This window comes from Amaranthus tricolor, chromosome 10 (assembly GCF_026212465.1).
Source record: "Amaranthus tricolor cultivar Red isolate AtriRed21 chromosome 10, ASM2621246v1, whole genome shotgun sequence".
NCBI lineage: Eukaryota > Viridiplantae > Streptophyta > Magnoliopsida > Caryophyllales > Amaranthaceae > Amaranthus > Amaranthus tricolor.
Window position 1 is genome coordinate 10994089 of NC_080056.1, and position 16537 is coordinate 11010625.

Genomic DNA, 16537 nt, shown 5'->3' on the forward strand with positions numbered 1-16537 from the left:
AAGAATTCGTGTTTATATTTAGGTGGTATTCCTACTATTTTTTAATTTTTATGCACACATGTTCTTTCACTTTTAATATTATTTACACAAATTATTGCGTGGTTTGTACAACTTTTACTGCTCGTTTAATAGTCGGTATTAAATGGTTGGAATGGTAATGTAAAATTAGTATAATTTTGGTAGTTAAATATTTTTTCAAGTTTGATGGCCATACTTATCCCACTTTAATCATCTCATTTTCTTCACAAAATCTGATAATCCATTCCATTACATTACTATTTGGAGTGGTGGTAATAAGTGGTAATGAAAATTTGTGAACAAAAAACGTTTTTATGATTAATATTTCATCACCGTGAGAATAATTTGTGATATTTTATAAAAATTTACACTACAACTCTTTTTTATTATCACCGAGCTTAAAGATTTGTGTTAATTGTTAATTGCTGTCTCTTAAAAGACATAGATACCATCTCTCTTTTTGGAAAAGTACTAATCATTTTATTTCTTGTTAATATATTTATAATTTTAGTTGCAAAAGCAATCTACAAAGACTTAAAAGAAAAGGCAAATCAAATCATCTATTTAGCTTTTTAGCATTTTCAATTGAGGGTTTGTTACGACACAAATTCAATATTTCCAATCAGACTTGAAGAAATCTATTATTCACCGTTAAGTTGGTAGTTTTTGCAATGAAAACACCGAGAATTAACATAAAAAGCAAGTAGATAGGATTTTTAGGAGTTAAAAGGAAAAATAGTTATTTAACCTGATTCGTTAATTTTCTCGTGAATTATAAATTAAAGAAAGCAAATTATGTTCAATTTAGACTATTTTTAAGACAATTTGAGCAAATCAACAAATTAAAAAAAGTAAATTAACTAATAAATTATAATACACTATTAAAAAGCGGTAAAGTGAACAATAAACACTAAAATGTGCACCATTTTTGTCAAAAAGTTGGTAAGATGATCTATTGTTGAAACTCCTTAGTTTGTGCTTATAGTTGTTTCCAATAGTTGAAATGAGTATTATGGTGGACAATGTACATGTAAAAGTTTGACAATTTTCACCAAGCAATCATAAAAATCATAGATGGGTTCAGTTTATTTTTCTAATTGATTAATTAAGATTTTAAGTGATTTTTTAGAGTTATAAGTAATCACTTTAAGACTATAAAAAGTGATCATTTTAAAATTATAATTGGTCACTTTAAAGTTATAATTAGTCACTTTAAGATTGTACTAATTAATTACTTTAAAATCGTAAATGATCACTTTATGTTTATAAGTGATCACTTTAATTCTATAAAAAAAACAATCAATTTAAAACGATAAGTAATCAGTTTAAGGTTATAGTTGGTTACATTATGATTGTAAGTGGTCCCTTTGAGGTTATAATTGATTAATTTAAGATTGTAAGTGTATAATGGGACCTTAGACAAGCCAAATAGAGATGATATCACCGTTAGACCATTCCATTTAAGAATTCTGAAAAAACCAATTTTTTTTTATGAAACCTATTTTTCAATGAAAAACACAAAGTATAATTAGATTATTAATTTTTTTTGGTTTGATGGAGAACTCTTATGAAAAATGAATTTGTTGGGGATGAAGTAATGAACCCAATCCAACTTTGGAGGACAATGTTGGTAAGGAATTTTCTTTACTAAATTATTGTCATATCAAAAATAAAATATAAAGAATATATTTTCGGAAAAACTCCCACACAACCAATAATTAGACCCATCAAAATGGTCCGCCGGATAGGTTTTGAGTCAGATCAATTTAAGGTCAATACATGTCTGATTTGGAATAAGTTTGGGTCAACTCAAATATAATTAGTTTGTTTGACATAAAATTAAAAATAATGACGTGGAACTGAAAATGAGTCATAATGGTCGAGTTCGTATTTCGTTCAGTTTGACCCAGCTCTTTCGGCTCTGGTCATTTTCGATCATGGATCAAAATTTCCTAGTTATAACCCATTTATTTTCAATTGGATTATTGGTTAATTTCAAATCGGATCAAAATTTGACTAGTCTATCCATAACCCACAAGGTCAATAGGTGTTGCATAGTTTTAAGGCAGTGTTTCAACAAAAAAAAATTTATAGAAGAGTGCTTGTCTGAACTCTGAAAATTTAAAAGATAGTATCTGACTAATTAAAACCTTAAAACGTATGATAGAGCATGTTTTTCACTACACCTAGTCGTTAAGATTTGACTTTTGGTTCATAGTCATAGAATGTGATTACTAATTTGGTTGTCACAAGCCTATTATACATTTACTTATCTTAAAACATATAAAAGATGCGTCTTTTCCGTTACACCTAGTTCTTAAAGTAAGCGCGTTGTTGTGTAAGTGATACTCTCACCGCCCCACAAGAATTGACTTTTAATTCATAATTATAGATGTGACTAGGTTTTACTTATTTGGTTGTCACAAGCCTATTTCTCACTAGTAAATAATCAAAAAAGTCATCTATCCAAAAGGAGGTAGCTGGTTAACAATGGGATTTTATAACTTAAAAAGAGAAATGCTGCCCTTTCCTATCAAAATCATAGTTGTAAGTGGTGGGGGTAAGTTTGGAATCTTAAATGAAAAATCATTGATTGAGAGTTTGTAATAATGTAAAAAAGTGTGGTCACTAGCATAATTTAAGATATTGCTAGTTTCTCATTTTGTTATAAAGCTACTAGGACCTTCTATGATAAGAACCCATAAGCAATTGGACTAGCATGCTTGTTTTGGTTGGTTTGGTTTTGAATTACATCGAGATATTTGCAAAGATGTTTTAGAAATGTCTCCTTCACTCTACTTGAGTCATCTTAAGCCATTTAAATGTAAGTTGTTTTTCTATTTATCTGTCTTTTTCATCAAGTTTGCTTTTGCAAATTACAAAGTATATACAAGTACAAATGTTATGGTTAAAAATTGGAAATAATTAGATAAATAGGTATCTTTGGATGGATGTGGTGATAAAACAATAATTGATCGGAAAATCATTGAAAACCTGAAACTAAACACCAATCACCCCGGGGGCGGTGCCTCCGATGTCCAAGTTAGTACCCACATATAAGCTACTATGATATAATGTAGTATTTTTAGACAGATAAAGTGTTTTACTTTTCTTGATGTAAATATCATCCATCTAACTTACCTCCTAAGAGGTATATATAAAGAGGCTCTTTAGTGGACTTATTTAGTCTGTGGGCTTTAACCCATAATAAAAATGGACTTATATTTTATTCACAAACCACAAAAATTATATATATCTCAAAGATAAACTTCTTTCACTTCAAGTTATGAACAACATTGTGTTAGGCCATAGATTCAAATTAAACTTGAATAATGCAGATATGACAAATAAATCTCCAAGATGTGTGCTAAAAAGAAAACGACCTCATATGCTCATTGATTGATTTAAGGTTAGTCTTGAACTTTGATCGAGTGGGTGGTAATGGTGCGTAAAAATTACGATTTAGTCAAGTTTGATATGCAGTTTAAACCAAACTTTATTCAATTTTAATTACGATTAATACCATACTAATTAATTAATTATATACTAATTTCATACTAATACAACTAATAATATACTCTAAATAATATACTATTTCAGTTTTAAAACTACGATTTAGTCAAATTTTTATATGCCGTTTTGATTAAGTACAACTAATTTCATATTAATACAACTAATAATATACTAATACTATTAATACCATACTGTTACTATACCAATATGACTAATACCAAATAAAACTCAAAAACATTCTCTAAATATCAAACAAAACTTTGAAATGTCTATAGATAAATAAAAATATTTCCAAAATTTTGGTATAATAATCTCACCTCACAAACACAAACCTACCACTATTAAGAGATTTGTGGAAAATCTCATTGGATGGTGAACAAAAAAAAATTACCCCTATTAAGGGTGCTCTTATAATACCAATTATTTGCTCTAGTGGTTACTAATTAAAAAAATTAAATGACTAGTAAAAAGTTTGCTACTGAAAATGACTTATGTGACTGTCACTTTTAGTAACAAACTCAAATAAATATACAAGTAATGAATAATTATTTGTTATTTGAATAATATATCTTTTATATTAGTTTCTGGATATATTCCAAAACTTGTATCAATATCAAATCACAAGTAAAAGTGTGAATGACAAACTTCAAAATGGATATATTCCAGAATGAACTGTACAGACATAACACACACCAGCCTTCCAAAAGTTACAAGCCCCAAAATAAATCAGATACCAAATGTAGCTTCATACTTACAAAATACACCACAAACCCACCAGCGTTATGGTCACGATTGGTGACCTAAATGCATACTCCTACTACCAAACATGACTTTCCAACATCCAAAGCCAATCCTAATCTTTACAGAAAGAATTTTTTAAAAAAATGTCGAATAAAAAAACAGAGGAACAAAACAGTACAACTGCCAAGCTGCTACTCTCCAAAACAAAGCAGCCACGTAACATAACTCAAAAAGAAATGCCCTTACCAGCTAACCAGGGCTTCAGGGAATAGTTGGTTTTCATGAATATGTTCCTGAACACGTCATGAAGCGAAATCATTAAAGAAACAAGAAGGGAACGGTGCACACAACTTTAATCTTTCTCTGTACCACTTGAACTCGAGCTAGAAGAGCTTGAGCTGAATTCCAAGTGAGACTCGTGGGATGTTTCCTCGACTTGAGAAGTAGTACTGTTGCTATTTCTTTGATCAACTTCGTTGTTGCTTGTTTGAGCCACAGTAGTAGATGGGTCATTGTGAATCTCACTTTCTGCATGAGGCACAACGACTTCTTCCTGTAGCTGATTAGAACCTAATCCATGATCTGGTATCTGTAAATTCATCTCTAGTTGATCTTCAAACTCAATAGAAGACAAACAACTTGTTTGTGGAACAAGAGATTCTTGAATCTCCTTGGAATATCCATCCTTTAGAAAAGATTCAAAATCCACCGACACGGAGTAAAACCTCTCTAATCGACCTTCTGACTCAACCGGAGGTGTTCTTTCATAAACATCGGACAAGTCAGGTAATTTTCCAATTACCGGTCCAGATTCCCCAGGACTAAAGGTCGTGATTTTATCTGCATACTCGGGTGAATATTGTATCTTTTCAATATCTGCATCCTTTTGCAATGGATAAGAATCCATTGGAGAGGTTCTTTCTATATGATCTCCAGAGTCAACCGCAAGAGAACTACTTTCATCTACAATATGCCATTCTCTTAACTCTTCAACAAGTGAGTCTTCCTGCAAACGCTCGGATTCCAAAGATCCAGCCACTATTTTTTCCTCTTCAAGCTCAGGAGAAGATGCAACACTAGCTCTGACGATAGGAGAATATCGAATCTTTTCGCTCTTTCCATCCAATAGCTCTGGCTCAGATTCCAAACATCCAGCTATTTCCTTTTCTTCAGATTCCAAAGATCCAGCTTGTAAAGTATTTGGATCTTGAATTTTTTCACTCTCATCATGCATTATCAATGGCTCAGATTTTGAAGATCCAACCACGTTCTCCTCAACGTCAAGCGAAGATGCAATACTTGCTTCAACCATTTCACTCTCTTCATCCACTTTCAATGAATCGGATTCCAACAACTGAACTTTTTCCTTTTCAACACTTGCTTCAGGAACAGGAGATTTCTGTACCCCAGGAACATTAATATCCTGCTCAAGCCGCTCTGATGACTCAATTAGTTCTCTTTGTTGATCTTCAGACTCTGACTCCAATTCTTGTGTTGCTTCATTTTCAACCAATGGAGATGAATCAGAAGCATTTCTTTCAGTTTCATATTCAGATTTAACAGCATGTTCAATACTAGCAGCATGAGCAGGAACTTCAAGCATCTCTTCACCATACTCGGACTCAAGAGGAAGTGGAGTTTCTGCATCAAGTTTCAAGGATTCCTGTGTACCTTTAATGTCTCTATCTACACGAGATGAATCAAAGTCGATACAACCGACACTTTCAGTTTCGTCTCTAGGTGTATGAGCTAAAGTGCATTCTTCAACTAGAGGCGATTCATCCAATTCTTTCTTCTCTTCATCTATTAATGGCAAAATTTTCACATTATCTATTCCAGTTTCAGGTACAGTATTTAGAGCTTCGACGACATCAGAAGTATCATCTTCTTCAGCTGCGTTCTCACCGGACTGTTCAATGATCACAGTGCCCATGACCTTCATTTCAGAATCAATCTCTCTCCTGTTCAAGTCAAGATTATGTCCTTCCAACAAATCACGGACAGGTTGTATTCTTTCCGGTTCTGTATCTTCTTCCATCATTGACTCTCTTTCCGGAATATGAACTTCTACTTCCTTTCCTGTGGAATCAACATGAAAAGATTCAGAAACATCAGAAGTATCATCTTCTTCAGCCGATTTCTCAACATCTTCACCGTTGATCATGGAGTCCAGGACCAGCATTTCAGCGTCAATCTCTCTCCTGATAAGATTACTTCCCTCCGATATATCAAGCTCAGGTTGTAATTCTTCCGGTTTATGTTCAGAGACACACCTCTCCTGTTCAGTACCTTCTTTTGACATTGACTCAAATTCCGGAATGGGAACTTCTACTTTCTTTCCTATGGATTCAGCATGAAAACATTCAATGACATCAGAAGTATCATCTTCGACAACTTTCTCAACAAGATTCTGTCCTTCCAATAAATCATGGTCAGTTTGAATCATTTCCGGTTCTGTATCTTCAAAGTCATGCTTCTCTTGTTCTGTATCTTCTTCTAACATTGACTCTGTTTCCGGAATAGGAACTTCTACATCCTTTCTTGTAGATTCAGCATTAAAAGATTTAACACCAGAACTATCGTCTTCTTCTGCAATGTTTTCGACATCTTCACCAGACTGTTCAATGAACATGGTGTCATGGACTTGCATTCCAGAACCAATCTCTCTCGTGTCAGAATAAAGATTTTGTTCTTTCAAAAACGCGAGATCAGGATGCTTTTTATCTTGTTCTGTATCTTCAGAGGCACAGCTCTTTTGTTCTATATCCTGTACTGTGGATTTAATGACATCAGAAGTATCATCTTCAGCAACTCGCTCAACATCTTCACCTGACTGTTCAAAAATCATAGCATCCCAAACTGGCATTCCAGTATGAATGCTTCTCATGCTGGAATCAAGATCAGGTTGTATTTTATCGGGTTCTGTATCTTCTTCAGACATCAACTCTCTTTCTGGAATAGGATTTGCTACTTCATTTCCTGATGATTCCGCAAGAAAAGATTTAGAAGCCGCTGAGTTTCGAAGTTCTTCGCTCACTCTCTTGAAAGCAGCATCAATATATGAAACAGACTGAGCTTCCGAGACTAGAAAGTCAGTACTGACATCTCCGGCCAAAGAATCTATGCTTGACTCACCAGTCTCCGACACAATAGTTTCAGTGTGAGACTTATTATTTGAATAGACTTGATCTATAACTTCAACAGGAGTATCACTGTCCTCCGAGGTTGGTACCATGATTGGCGCACCGAAGTCACCAACTGCATCAAGCTCAGAAAGCAATGTTTCGTCCATCTCCTCGACATCACCGGTCTTATCATGTATAACGAGCTCATCAGCTATTAATCCTCTGAAATCTTCTGAAATATTGGTGTTTTCCTCAGGTGTGCATGCATGGATGGTTTCAGATAATTCTTGAGCATGATTCTCAATAGTCATCTCCAGTATTGGTATTGTAACCAATTCATCAGGCTGGGAGGAAGATACAGAGGTTTGAAATGAATCCGACGTGTTATCATGTTGAGGGATTTGAACTTGGAGAACATTTACAGATTCATCAACTTTGTTTAATTCATTTAACTTTTCAAGCTCCCTTTGGACAATGGATGGTTCCTGTGTAGATCATCTAGCAATATCAATATCATATAATATTACTACATACTACAATGAGATCTTTTAGTAAGAAAATTTATCAACAAGACTTTTGCGATACAAAAAACAAGTACTATTTAAAATTTAAAATAGGAAAATTTGTCGGAAACTACTATTAAAAAGGGATTTGTAAAAACAATTACAAAATGAAAATTAAACTGATACTACTTACAAAGACACTTTCATTATGTTGGCATTACCAAATAAAGGTTTAAGTTGAAGAAAAAGTCAATTGGGGTCACACTTTCGGTTTCCCTCCCAAACTCTTCAATGTCCACTTTGATGCACTTTGGGGATATGAATATTGTGGAAAAAAAAATAGAAGGTTATATATAGCTTCAACGTTCTTCATTGGTTTTAAAGGAGTGAAATTGGAGACGAGGAAATTCACTGGAGTCGAGAAGGATGCCAAAAAGTGGGCCTTACTTCACAAGGATTTTGACAAATCGGACTAAAAGGAATGGGTTTCCTATCCCCTATGTGGCAGAGTAGCCATTCCTTGAAAATTTTGGTTAGTACTAACATAACAAAAGTACCTTTGTCGGTAATTTAATTAAGGAAAATTGTTTTGAATATTCTAACATTTCACTGATTTCACTATAGACCCCAACTTTTGATTCGCCATGAATAATCCCAACTTAAGGGTGTATTTACTCACAGTGCACAAAGGTTACTTACAACCTGTAAAAGGTCACTTTAAAAAAACAACAAAAATTAAAATAAATATAAAAAAAAGAATACTGAACGTTTATCCGACAACAGCCACACACCTAGACTCGACAACCATTTTAATATTTATTGTGATCCTACATCTTGTCTTTGGTTTAGTTAGCTGTTCTAGGTGCGTCTATGCTCAAACTTCATTTCAAACTCTTTAGAAAGCCTCTCGTTCTCATTTCTCACTGGATGTGAAAACTAACCTAGAAGTAGACGCCAAGGTCTACACCATTGCCAACAGTAATCTTCCAATGAAAAGAAAGGTAACAAAAATCTAAAATTGAAACATCTTGAAAGAGAAATCTAGTAGTGGCGCGGAGGGTGGAGGCTAGGCTAGGGCAGTGGAAATGGATCAGTTTTTGTAAGAAAACAAATTCTTTCTTTTTAATTTTATAATAAACCTATTTTAAGTATTTTAAAGTAAGTTCCTAACATCAAAAGTTGTATTGTAGTGCAAAAGTAAGGTCGCATTGCATCGTTTCGATCATATTGTAAAGGTTTTCAAATTTAATAAACCGATATTAAACGTATCGAAGTGAAAAAATTTGTGTTTTAGGTTTCAAACGATATTTCATGGTATAGGCTGATATTTGGCGGTACTGCAACTACATCATCTCTGTCACCGCAGCACCATGTTCGTTACCGCAATTGTGGTCATTTTTGTATTTTTGTGGTATGAGTTGTATTATTACAAGAAAATCAACCTAAGGTTGGATTATTCAGAGTATTTTCCTTTCATTAATAGAATAAGTCCCCTTTTATCAGGTAGTTTGCCAAATTTTTCCTTTAAAAAAAGATTGAGATTTGCATATTCACTATAAATTGGAATATTTTATCGCAAATTTAAAAATATAGAATAGTTAGAATGACAGTGTGTCTTAGGAAGAGGAGGGTATAACCATCATATAAATGATGTAGTCTTCATGTGATTTCAATAAGAGATTGATTTAACAAAGGGGCTGATAACAAGTTATAAGAGGTTAATTTCAGTCATCTCACACTTTCAACGTAATTTAAAATCTGAAACTTCTGGCATGCTCAATTATACAACTAGCATAATTTTATAAAGCTCAAGTCATATACTAGGGGGAATTCAGAGATTGCCAAAATGTTTATACTAACTTCAACTAAATGAATAAAACTTCCAAGAGTAACAAGATGCATATGTCAAATAATGCCAAAAGGTGTGTGAGTCCACACTAGACACATTGCACAAAAGTGGCAAAGTGCAACAAATTGAAGATCGGACAAAAAAGCTCTTTGGTATAACAATATATTATGGACTAATTAGTTGTTTGGATAATTCTTGATGTATCTGATGTGGCATTTAGGTTAAGGTGTCTTACTGAATGGTACACTTGTATAGTAGGCATTCTACTTTGAGATTTTAATCAAGAAATACAATTTTCCTACTATTTCCTCTCTTCACATTTTGTTTCTGTTCTCTTAAAATATTCATATGTCTTCTCTTCTCCTTTTTCTCTCTATCAATATGTCATCGTTGTCCTCTAAAGTTTCTAATCTTAACATTGCTATAAGAGCAACTTTCTTATGAGGTCATTTAACACCTCTTTCATCAAAGTCTTCCATATCCTCTCATCAAACTCTTCCTCTTATAGCCTACCTTAAATGGATTCTTGGAAGAAAAATTTAGACAAAAATTATTAAAATTTTAAAGAATAAGGAGGCAAAAAATCAACAAAGATAGGTATCGATTGAAAATGGCCAAAATGTAGAAACCTTTATTTGATGGGTCATATCATAGGAATTGATTAGAACAATGTGTTAAATACTTCTCTCAATATGGTATTTCAATTTATGAGCAAGTTGAATCAATTTGTTCTTATATGATAAATAAAGTAAAATATCTGGTTGTTAATTATAGTCTTTGGGATGCTAAATCATTACAGTTGTGGAACAATTATGTGGTATCAACACATCATTAGGGTTGTGCTTTAATTTCAACGAATGACTTGCAATTTGATTGTTGAAAAAATAATTATTTGTAGAAATTTATGAAAGAGAATATGATAAAGCAACATAATAGTGTTGTTGGAAATAGAATGCTAAAGGTAAATTTTGTTGCGTCTAATGATAATTTTCTTCATGTTACAAAGCAAATGGTGAAAATTTCTTGATGGAAAAAGTGAAGCTCAAAACAAGCTTTGTATTGTGGAGAGTCAAAAGTTTTCTGAGCTAGAACTATTTAATACTCATTTGTCCTCTTTGATTTGCATCAAAGAGAAAAAGAGTAATTTTTAAGAAAGTAGTAATAAATGAAGAGAGAGAGAATGAATTTGTGTGGATGAAATTAAAAGAGAAGTAAATTGTATAGATGAGACTAAAAGAAAATGGTGGACCATTGTCTAAAAATAGAAATGATGCAAATTAAGTGGGACAGACCAAAATGAAAAATGATGCAAATTTTATGTGACGGAGGGAGAATTTAATTTGAATTGGAAAAAAGATTGAAGATTTAAATAAAAGACGAAATTACATGATAACTTTCTTGAAAATTATTGTAAAACTATTAAAGTGAGTGGTACTTCGAAGAAGGATTTTAAGAACCAATCTTAATTATAGTAATTTGCTGCAAACAGGTAAAATGTTAGGCATTGACTTTTGATTGGTGAAAAAGATTAAAGAATCACGATTTTTGATCGAGATGACAAATACGACGAATTAGCTGAAAACAGAGTTTATGAGCTTGTGCTGCTGACAGTTCAGGATGTTGGGCTGATGAGCTTAAGTAAGTTGGCAGAAAGTAATTGGTGGTGTTGCTGACCTTAAACAAATCTACAGAGATAAATTAGTTGGCAAGTCAAGTCAACAGATGGTTAATTATGTGGGAATCATTTACAGTATTTATGCTCAAAGTATATTACTACCTCTATATAGGAGTGTGTAGAGGAGGGAACTAAAGTATATTGGATCTCATCACTTCAGTTTTTAGGATGTGTTACTAAACTTCTAATTTAACCTAAAGTGTAACAGGATGGTTTTTGGATGAGCTATTCATGAAGCAAGATTGATGAATGGAATGACATAAGTGTTTGGTTTGCGCAATCTCAAATATATAATACTATTTGAGCCGAGAGCATGGACTGATAATCATACATTGATTAGAAGTCAGAGATTACTAGCAGAATCATAAGTGATCGGCTTGATGATAGAGTTGTTTCCTGGACTCTAACTCAGGCGGCAAATGAGGTTCACAAGGTTCACGAGATACGAAAATTTACACTTCGAGACAGAAAAGAAAGTGTTTGATTTCTTAAGATTTCCCTGATTGAACCTTATTTTAAGAGAAGTCTTTGACCCTCTTGTGTCTTAGTCTAGATGTGGGGTCAAGTATATTTGAAGGAGCAAGATTTTCTATGGTCTAATTAGGTAGGATAATTGTTGATGTAGAATAGGTTGTTAGTAATGATCCGATGTGGCAAATAGGATGCGGTGTATTAGTAAATAGTACAATTATATAAAAAGGTAGTGTACTTTATGAAATTAATTTACGTAAGCGATCTTCCGACCTGCTTTGTGGACATCGCTATGTGAATTTTTAACTTCAAAAAAATCATTTTATCATAGTAACTTAAGCTTTCTAGAAATATTCAAATTAAAGCTTATAATAGGCCTTTTTAAAACCTAAATACATTTGTGAAAAGGACAATAAGGACCAATATGTTAGGATAACAACTTATAATGAGTGTCACTCCATGATTATACAATCACACATCACCTAATGGGACTTCACGGTTCGGTAAGCTCAAAATCTATTATAAAGCAATCATTATGTGATGTAACGCGTCATTTTTATTCCACAAACTATGGTTAAGATTATGATATAAAACTCAGACAATGTCAACAAGAACAATCAAAAGCCAGCATATTTTACCTGCTCTGAAGAGTCAGCACTGTTTTCATCAATGTTGTAATCATGTGAAAGAAAAAGATTTTCATCCAGTGTATTCGAGATTTCTTTTTCGTCTTCATGACTCTGCAAACTGGATACCTTAGACTGCTGATTTACTTCCATCTCCGCACCAAACTCTTCCTTTAGTGCACCTGTTGAATATGACGCCAGAGACTTGCCAGGTAAAGCATTTTCTGATGAGACATCAACTTCATTTCTCTCTTGAATTAAAACAGATTCTTCCAAAAACTCGAGTCCACCAGATGAAATAGTATCATCTGAACTGCTATCATCAACTTCACCAAGAGAAACCTTGTCGTTCGATATCGATAAATTATCCTCAAACCTTCTCTCTGGTAAATCTTTACTTAGATAACCCGCATCTTTGTCCACAATTGATGCTAGTGAATTATCAGGGAGTTGATTGAGCTTTGAGAACTCAGTGCTATCAAGCCCACTACCTTCCCTAAAATCATTCAATCGTGAACCATTCCCATCTCCATCTTGCTCTTTGTGCTGATAAATAGTCTCAGCATCTTTATTGTGAACAGAAGTTTCTTCAGCCACAAATAAATACCTTGTTAAATGGTAGATATCAATACCTGATGTCTCTCTCTGGATATCAGAAGAAGACGAGGATAAAGATTGGAAGTTCTTGAGAGGGCTGAGATCATAGATAGGTTCCATTGGATAATTGGGCGCCGCCACAGTCGCACTGTGGTCTAATGCCTCTAGTGATTGCCCAGTCGTTACATCAGATACCGACAGCTCCAGAGAATACTTCACAGGAACCTCAACATTTAATCCATCGTTGATTTGGCTTTGCTCCCCGTTCACCGAGCAGCTACTGACATCTTCAACTTCAAGTAATTTTGGTGTCAATTGGATGTTAGTGCCATCTTCATTTTGACATATAGCTCCACCCAACTCAACTTCAGGCAGACTCTGAATAGAATCTGTCTTATTCTTATCGTTGTCTGACAATGAATCCAAATCATCACAAGATTGGCTTCCATGCTCTACAAGAAGAGAAGCTTGATCAATCTCCGAATTGGGTTCAATTTCTAGTGGAGAGTCGTGTTCTACTAACTTCTTTTCTTCTGGGTCTAGTCCGACAAAAGTTGATTCTGTTTCACCAGCTGAACTTGCCTTGGACTCACTAAGCTCACTAAACTGTCTTGAAAGAGAAGAATAGCTCATCCCATCAGAATCTGTCCTTTCAGGGATAAAATAAGGTCTGAAGCGACTCGGCCTTCCAAAATCAAAAGCAGAAGACCCCAAATTAAATGTTTCATTTCTTCGAAATAAAGCCTCCCTCGGGTTATATGCCTCTCTCTGATTTAGCTCCATGAATTCCTGTTGGAAACTATCTCCCGTCAGATCGGGCTTCTCTTCACTCGAGTCATATGGGAGATCGAAAGGATTTCGTCTTTTCAACATAACAGACGGTGCTGAGCCAGGAATCGGTGGTAAACCCAAGTCATCATAAGAGTCGTGAGGAAAATCAAAAGGGTTATTTTTTCTCGTTGAAATAGGAGCAACCGGAAAAGGAAGATCCATCCCATCCAAGTCCATCAAATTCTTATCACCAGCCATCTTCCTTGCTCTTCTCCTCGCAATAAGGCTCTCCAGGCGCTGGTTCCTTTCCATTTCAGATGTTCCTAAATCCATAAGATTCTTCTGATCATCTTCGGTCCACATGATCGCAGACTTCTCAGGTTCGTCTTTAGCACTTTGAGAATCATCTTCATTGTCGTCTTCAGCTTCACTTTTACCATCATCACCTTCATCCTCCTTTTGATCACTTGCATCATCCGAGTGAATGCTGCTACCATGTGATTTCACAGCAGAATTTTGACGCGAAAGGTCACTAACCATCGGAATCTCATCTTCCAAAAGTGGATCAAGCTCATGAAGCATGGGGATAATGTCCGTCATTGAAGCATCAGGAGAGGAACTCTCGGCACCATCAGACCCAGAGTCAGATTGATCATACTCATCGTGATCAGAACCGAACCTTTCCCATGATCTCAATGATGAATCCAAGTGATCCCGCATCTGACCCTCATATGATTCTTCCACTAAATTTTGATTCTGAAATCGCTCATCTTGAACATCCCGAGTAGGAGATAACCCATCATCAAGTTCATCAAATTGTTTCCATGACGCCAACGAAGGTTCTAATTGATCCATCACTTGACCATCTAGTGATCCTTCCGCAGATATATAATCCTCCAAACTCTCATGCTGAACATCTTGGATGGTAGATAAACTATCACATCGCACTTCATAAAATCCCTTCCTCGATTCTAAAGACATAAAATCCTCAAAGTGCCCAGCCTGGACATCTTCAGCAGTAGAAACCCTAGTTTGAAAAGATCCTCCGTCGCTCAAATCAACTTCATCCCTCGTTTGAATCAATTGATCACCCAAGTAAACAACTTGCTCAATTTCCGTATTTTTGATCTCTTTATCCTTATCCTCGTTATTCTCGACCTCTCTCTTTGCTTCTTCAAACCCTTGTTTCTCAAATCTCACCTCCCTTGACAAATGATCATTATGCATTGAACTAAAAGCAATATCAACATGATCTTTCTCCGAGGAATTATCTATCTTACCAAAATTATCTTGCAAAGGCTCTTCATCAATCAAATTGTCGATTTCTCTCCTTGATTCGTCAAATTTACTAAATCTACTACCCAAAAGTTCATGTTCCTCAACAACTAAAGGGTTCTCAACCCGACTCGTTTTCAACCCCCATACTTTCTCATCTTTCTCTTCTTCCTCTACGGGAAGAGCAATATTTGGATCACCAAAACTCAAAAGGGTTCCAAGTAAAACAGCAGTACAAACAAGTACAGGTGATGCAGACACTAATAAAGAAAACAAAAAAGGAGATGATCTATACAAAATCAACAAGAACAGCAAAATACCCACAGCAAGAGGATGATTGTGAACTGATCTATAACAAAGTTTGGTTGTTTTGATCACAAGCTTCCTGATTCGAACACCAACTTTCAATTCATCACCACCCATTTCTTCAAAAATTTTAACAAAACTGAGCTGAAATCTGTAAAACCCAGAAGAAATTAAACAGAAAAATCAGAACCCAGTTAAAAACTTTGAGCATATTGATTCAAATCATAGCAATAAGAAACAACTACAAAAAAGAAGATCAAAATGGGTACACTAAAAATGAAAGTAAAGTTGCAAATTTACATTCAGTTAATTGATTATGATACAAAGATGATGATGAATCATGAGAATCAAGCAAGCTTAGAAGTTGAAGGGGGGAATTTGGAAGTGGTAAGAAAGTGGGACTTGACTGACAGTCTGACTAGTTTTTTTAAGTTTGAAGGTGGGAAAATTGAAGAGAGATAATTACACAAAAATGGACAGATCTAAAGTCTAAACCAAATCAAAAGGTGGGTGTGAGACCAAAAAGCTTCGGGTACAAATTTGAAAATATTTGTTGTAATCTTTTTCTCCTGCTTTTCTCCTCTTGATGTCTCTTGCTTTTTGGCGCAATGACAGCTTAACCAACACATGCTTCCCTTAAATTTTTGTTGTATCAAAACATATCTCTAACCTCCAAAAACTCTTGTGTGGCTTTGATATATACTATGACAAGATGCGCATAAGAGGAGTGTTGGCTGCATACAAACACGATAAAATTTCATCCTCAAATCAATTGGTAATAGGAGAAGTAGTTGATCTGCTCATTTATGTGCACATTTGCCAAGTTTAGGGTTTTTTAATGATTTCATCTATATTATGTGCGATTTAACCTTTTCTTGCATTCGAGTTGTTTAATGGTTAATTCAGGTATTTCGAAGTCAGGAATGTTGATGTTCGTATGATTGATGCGTTGACACACTTTTTAAGGCTTCTTGAGTGCCACATGGAGTCCGAAGAGTCTTGATGTTTCAAAGGTTCAAAGACATGCATTCATATGATGATTCGGCCAAATCCCTTATCATTCGGTC

The 16537-nt window shown here is 34.5% G+C and overlaps 1 protein-coding gene across 1 annotated transcript; it reads right to left on the reverse strand.

Moving 5' to 3' along the window:
- Positions 1-4086: 4086 nt before the first annotated feature.
- On the reverse strand, positions 4087-16112 carry LOC130824736 (uncharacterized). The gene is made up of 3 exons (XM_057689756.1): positions 15771-16112; positions 12534-15621; positions 4087-7882 (listed from the first exon to the last, which is right to left on the reverse strand). Exons 2-3 carry the CDS (start codon positions 15585-15587, stop codon positions 4625-4627), a joined length of 6312 nt encoding a protein of 2103 aa, XP_057545739.1. The 5' UTR covers positions 15588-15621; positions 15771-16112; the 3' UTR covers positions 4087-4624.
- Positions 16113-16537: the final 425 nt, after the last annotated feature.